The 6930-nt window shown below is 39.3% G+C and overlaps 1 protein-coding gene across 1 annotated transcript; it reads right to left on the bottom strand.

The window, feature by feature from the left end:
* Positions 1 to 618: 618 nt before the first annotated feature.
* Positions 619 to 6930, bottom strand: LOC101857085. The gene is made up of 3 exons (XM_005090891.3): positions 5966 to 6930; positions 3989 to 4168; positions 619 to 1514 (listed from the first exon to the last, which is right to left on the bottom strand). The coding sequence occupies exons 1-3, from the start codon at positions 6150 to 6152 to the stop codon at positions 1402 to 1404; spliced, it is 480 nt and encodes a 159-aa protein (XP_005090948.1). The 5' UTR covers positions 6153 to 6930; the 3' UTR covers positions 619 to 1401.

Below are 6930 nucleotides of genomic sequence, written 5' to 3'. Positions count from 1 at the left end.
ACCTATGATAAGAGGTTTGGCTGAAAGACAGCAGAAAGAAGGAACAAGGAGTAGCAGTAGAAAGAGGTCAGACATGATGTCACTCATTCAAGATTGAGAAAAAGGAGATACTCGATAAAAATGTTGTTCTTTTTGTGGGAATCGTACCTTCACCTTTAGTGTTCCTTGATGAAAAGCTTCACTATCCTCACTATCTCCACAGACTGCAGTCACAAAGGAGGAAAAGATGAGGGTTCGCCTTTGAAATCTGTTAAAGACCTAAAGCCTAGCCCTCCACCCTAAAAAAAAAATAATGAATAAAAATAAATAAATACAAAAATTAATTGAAAAAAGTTAAAAATAAATAAATACATGAAAAAAAATGAATGAACTACTATAATAAAGAAAAAAAAAGAATAAACTACTACAATAAAGAATTTTTTTAATGAATAAATAAGCCTAAGAGATAGGGATTTTAATTCATAGTGCGCAGCCCCGACAACACAGAAAAGGGGCGTAACTACGCAAACATAATACGGCCCAAATCTTAATGCGGCATTGAATAGTGCCCCTTTCTCGCGTATAAAGAAGTTTGCTGTACAAAAAAACAGGAGGAAAAATCTTTTTACTATTTCTTTTTAATTTGAGTATAATTTGGTTGAGTTAAAAGAAACATGATCAAAAACAAAATATAAAAACTAAAAAGCGAATTTATTGTAGGAAAGAGGGAAACAAAACAGAGCGAAAGAAAAGTAAGGTCTTCCAGGAGCAAGGGTCCTCTAAACACCTTTTACTCAGGGCTAAACAATCAAAGACATGTACACAGAACAAATTTTTGTTTTACTTTTATTGTTTTTCTTACTTTATTTAAGTTAACAAAAATCGCCATCGTGTCACAGTAAGCAGCATGAGTTCACTGAACAATAAACGCACTATTGAATCCTCAAGCAATAGATCTAATAATTAGGGATAAAACAAGGGTAGGTTAGATTTTTAAAAAAATCGAATGGCAATATTTGCACAATTGCTTTGCTTTGGTTAAATTGTTGAAGAAGAATCTAATTATAATTAGTGCAATTGAAAAGAATAATGTTTTCCTTTCTACTTTATTTATAAAAAACAATTCATTTACTTCAAAACAGAACCCATTGATTCTCGCTGTCCTGGTATAGATCAAACGTCTGTTTCATTACCAAAAAAAAAAAAAGAATTTTTTAAAAAAACGTTCATCTACGAAAGGATCAAGTCAAACAGGCGAAGAGTCTCAACCCCCTCCCCCCTCCCCCTTCCCACGGCAACAAAAGCATTTTCTAAAAACATTACGGACAATAATTTTTTTTAAAACCCATCTAAGTTAAAAATATTTCGTATCGACTTTGAACGACAGTCATCCGCTCCGTAGTCCAGCATGATGCCATTGAGCTAGTAGTGAGCCCTCCAACAACTGACCCGAAGTCCCTTGACCAGCAGAGTAATTAGGCACACGGTGGACACTGTGACGTAGGTGTTCGGGCACCATCGCTGGAACAGGTGAGCTGGAGAAAGAAAGGTAAAGGTGTCGATGATTCGAAACGTAATATACAGCAATAATCTTTGTGAAATGGTGAAATGGTGAAATAGTATAGTTTTAGTATTACGCCCGTGTCAACAGTTTTGGTTATTTAAGAGGCGGGACCTCTCGAGTTTGACGTCCATCTTCGAAAGGACAGAGCCAAAATGAGAAATTCATGTAAGTACACAAACATCGGACCAAGCTGAAGCTTGAACATCTGAATCTGTAATCTCACGATTACGGGTCTAGTAGCCTAACCACTAGGTTACCGACGCCACCGAAATAATCTATTAATTAACTGTGAGACTCCAGTTTATTATGTTCTCCTAAAAAGTTTAAGAACATAAAGTTACTACTTATTTAAGAATATTATGTAACAGGGGTGTGCAACAAAAAAGCAGATCAAGAGGAAACCTAACAGCAGGAAAGTAATGATAGAGTAAAAGAAATGAGTCGTACACACAAAGACAAGAAATAACTAAAAAGCGAAAACACCCTGTTTCTAACGTGTATTTACTTATATCAATAATACATGACGTTAGGTCAGAATAAACGAATAAGAGTTTTACTGCACTTTCAACAGAATTAGGTCATAAAAGCGCCGAGGTTTTGATGTGTTACAAGAGAGTACCAGTAGCATACACAAATTCTGACATTGTGATAATAAGTTAGTGGGTTTTTTTGGGTTTTTTTAAATTTAAAAAAATTTTTTAAATATAGTTTCAGATAAAAATAGTTGGCATCGCTCAATATCGATGGGTATTTTCATGAAAGTATCGAGCTTCTGTCATATACACAAATACAAATCTTTTTCATCTAGAACCTCGTAAAATTTATTGCTAACGTGTGAAGGAGTAGAAGAGTCTGTCGTGAACTTGAAGGGTTTCCTTTGTTTAGCTGTAGTCAATTAAGACGCGTCAAAAAAGGGACCTGCTGGCAGAAAAAAATTAAAAGAAAACTAGCTTCCTAAACATTGCTTCTCACAACAGTTGAGACCTGGAAAGATAATGAGCAACAACACCCCGAGATTGATTTTAAATTGCGTAGAGGCTGTGTGTTAATGTTTCGGTTTATGTTTTAATCGTAGCTTTTGTTTTTTAGTAAGTGTTTTACGGCGCTCGCAACTATGCATAATGTCATATGAGAGTGCGGGAAACATTAATTGCCTGTTGGCTACACTATTCTGATAGCACAAATGGATCTTTAACCTGTGCAGCTTGCACACAGAGCCTCCCAAGAGGCTTTGCCCTTACCCGCAAAGGGTAAGTGTTAGATCTTACTTACCCTAAGATTAGGGAAGTGGTTGAAAGACAGTAGTAGGAAGCCAAGGACTAACAGTAGAAAGGCAGCAGAAAGAGTCGGGAGCGCAGAGGAAGGGGGGGGGGGGGATGGAGATGAAAGCAGACGACAGAAACGGTTCACGAGCAGGGAAGGAGATTAAAGAAAAATTTAGAGAAGAAAACTTTAGAGAAGAAACTTTTCCGTCGTTGACAAGTTTCGGACCCGGGACCTACTTGAGAGGCGAATATCGTAACCTCTAGACCACGAGAGCACCTAATCTAAGCAACGTTAGTTTCTGTCACTAGCAAGAGCCACGGATGAGTTTGTCACAAGGAAAGTTGATTGCTGTTGATTCCGAAAAGATAAAATTTCTCCACAGACAACAGTTTGGAGATGCACCACAGTGGGATTTAAATTGTTTCTAACGATAGATTAGAACCCAACATTACTATGTGAACCAAATTGGTGAAATGGTATAGGTTTAACTCCCCTATCAACACTATTAGGCGGGACCTCCAAGTTTAACGTCCATCTCCGAATGGACCGAGCAAGATGTGAAAGTGCCTTTCCAAAGGACACAACGTTGGACTGAGAGGAGGCTCGAACCCCTTTGCGAACCAAGACAACATAATCACGGCGCAGAATGAACGACAAGATCGACACAAAAAACATATAGCAAGAGGAGCGCTAAAGAGGAAATCAACTTAGGACCTGAACACCAAACCAAGCATACTTGTTTGCTCTGAATTAATGAATCACAAACAACGGATGAACAAAGGTGCAGCATAATATGTGTTCAGAACGTTATGTGCCGGGCTCGTCTAAAGACCAGACCACCGTTGGCAAAAGACCCAGAGGAAACTTGAATAAGGTAACCAGCAATGCAAAGAAGCCGGAAGAACAGCCACAGATTGCATAATTTTTGGTAACGATCCATCACTTATTATTATCATGTTTTCTTCTGGACCACTGGATAAAAGTCTACTTCCGCCCTCCACTCGAAAATTCAATTGATCAACTTACGTACATCGAGGTTTCCGCTCTCTGTGGAGCCCATGTAGGTCGTGGTGACGTCATACAAGATTCTAGTAACAAGGAAAAGGGTAGGGGATGGGGGTGAGGTGGGGGTGGGGGTGGGGGGAGATCATGTAGACTTTTCCTGTTGTGTGCACTGACCCTCACGCCAAACGATTTTCTTGGCCAGGTACTCGTATCTCATGTAAAGAGGAAATGACGTCAGTACCACAAGACCGTTCACAAAGCCGAGACAAGCAGCCAGGGTCAACAAACTGCCGACGTCACTTCTTGACACGTGCAGTTGATTCGTTACCACCATGAAGATGGCAGCCAAAAGAACTGGTCATTGGAGGAAAATCAATCACGTGATTAAGAAAATGAATAATTAAAACGTAAGGAGCACAAAAAACTAACTAAAAACAACAACAACTGAGACTTTTTAAAAAAGGCGACTTTAACGTCGCTACCAAAACTGCTAGGTTAATTAAGAGGTGGGAACTCCGAATTTAACCTCTTTGATAACACACCTTTAGTTTTAGTAAGAGTTTTACGGCACTTACAACACAATAAGGTCGCATAAATGCCGAATATTGGAGGTGTTACAAGAGAGAGAGACAAATATAAAAAGGAGGAGATTAAGACGATAGTTTTTTTAATAGGAAAGAAGGAGCAAGCCACACCAGAGCACACGCCAACTACCCACGTGTTAAAGATTAGACCTGTTATTAGAGATAAGGACGTCACCACCACCCCAATAAATAAATAAATAAATAAATAAATAAATAAATAAATAAATAAATAAATAATTATAATTGATTAATTAATTAATTAATTAATTAATTAATTAATTAACAGATAAAGAGAGAAAGTAACAAAAAATAAAACAAGACAAACAAAAACTGAACAAATCATCTCTTCAAAATCAACCAATTAAAAAAAATCATTTCCATCGACATAATCTATATCTAGGAGGCGAGAAGCATCTGCCCTGTCTGTTATGGCCATCCTTGGCTTAGATGGCTGCAAAAGTCCAAAGACGAAGGTAAATATTCAGTCTTTATACACAGACATGGAGGTTAGCCGCTAAGCAGGCGCGAACTAAATGGGAGATGGTCGTGGAGAGTAGATGAGGACCCTGGTGGCACAGGTGCTTCAATTAATACCTCACACACTCAAAGAAGGGACCATCTTGGCGATGGGAGGCGCCAGAAATCCTACCAAAGCACCTTTGCCCTGTTGGTTATCAGTTGATGACAGAGGCAAGCAAGGAAAACTGTACACAAACCGGGCAGTAGGCAAAGGGAAACCAACGCTGTAATATCCCAAGAATAATCATGGTAAAGAAAAAGAACATTCATTTATTAGATAACAGCGTTCAGGGGGTTCATGATCCAGATCTGAACTCCCCGCTCGGTAGGGACCGCCACGGGTAGCAAGTGGCGCACTATCGTCATCCAGCTACTGGCTGAAAAACTAGAATTAAACAACTCGAATCCAACATTGCCACATGCGGGTAGGCCCAGAGCGACCTACTTAGGGAATCTAAACAAAGGGGTAACGGGGAAAGATCAGGGAACCGTAGTATTTTTAAGAGCATCCGAGCAAAGGAATTAATTGGAGAACCATGATCGCTGATGTCTGTCGCACATCTGGCACTGGATACACGTGAATCGAACTCAAGTCTTCTGCGCAAGGCAGGGTAGCGCCTAATCACTACACAACAGACGCTGGTTTGTATGAGTAGAGAAGCACATCGACATGTTCATTTAGTGCTGGGGAAAAGTGAAAATGGTGAAATGATGAAATGATATATGTTTAACGCCCCTATCAACAATTTTAGGTTATTAAAGAGGTGGGACCTTCGAGTTTAACGTCCATCCCCGAAAGGACCGAGCCACGAGGGAAATTCGTGTAAAGTGCCTCTCCCAAGGACACAAAATTGGACTGAGCGGAGGCTCGAACACCCGAACTTGCAATCGCACGATTACGAGTCCGGTAACTGACAACTACGCCGTCGACACCTCTGCGAAAAAAAGAGACAAAAACAACAGAGGGAGAGTAAAGAAACAGGATCTTCCACACGTAACAAACGCTAGTCAAAGTAAAAAAAAACAAAAAAAGAAAAAGATAACCAACCTGGAAGGAGAGAGACTGCAAAGAAGTTGAACCACGTGACTTCTAATTGAAGCCACACCAAGCAGGACGCCACGGCCCAGAACAAAGTTCTCCATCTATTGGCCGAGCTGGGATTCGAGCCGAAATATCCTGGCACAAACAGCGGGCATTTTGAGCTGTATAGTAGCCACTGTAGAAACTTCAGCATAATGTTGACTGCCGGATGTCACAGTAATAAAAAACTGCCTAAATCATTGTTGTTTTGAAAATGAAGTACTGGTAATATATATGAGTGTAACACCCCTATCAACACTTTTAGGTTATTTAAGAAGCGGGACCTCGAAATTAAACGTTTATTTCCAAATATATAAATCCAAATTAAATAGGAAATTTACGTAAAGTGCCTTTCTCATGGACAACGTCGAAAGTCCGAAATGAGACTCAAATTCCTGAACCCCGCAATCTCACGATGACGGGTCTGGTAGCCTCACCACTAGCTAGGCTACCGACGCCACTGTGTTTTGAGATAGTTGGAAAAAGTCAGCGCCTAGGCCTGCCGAAGGCAGCTCTATAACTTGACAAAACTGAAAAGTAAATTCGCTAAATAATTAAGATTTTTAATACACGAAACAAAACCAAACAATATACTGGTATTTTTAGTACAAAAGTAGCGTTACAAGAAACTTGAAAAATAGTAACATTATAGGCAATCATGTAACATTATGTTTGTGATAAAATGTAGAATACAAAATCTGCCATGATGTGGTAAGTTGCAGCCTCTATTACGGTAAATGTTCTTATCAAAACCTTTAATCATCCATCTTTTTTAAATGTATAATATGTGTACGTCCCCATCTACACAATATAGCCAATCCGGGCTCAGAATTAGAAAGATACAACATCCAGGTAGAAAGACGGAGTTCTCGATAAAAATCCTCCAACATCAGGAATAAAACTCCTGGTCTCATGCTTGTCACATCGAAGCT

Source organism: Aplysia californica, unplaced genomic scaffold, assembly GCF_000002075.1.
Source record: "Aplysia californica isolate F4 #8 unplaced genomic scaffold, AplCal3.0 scaffold00023, whole genome shotgun sequence".
NCBI lineage: Eukaryota > Metazoa > Mollusca > Gastropoda > Aplysiida > Aplysiidae > Aplysia > Aplysia californica.
This window is presented reverse-complemented; position numbering and strand designations above follow the sequence as displayed.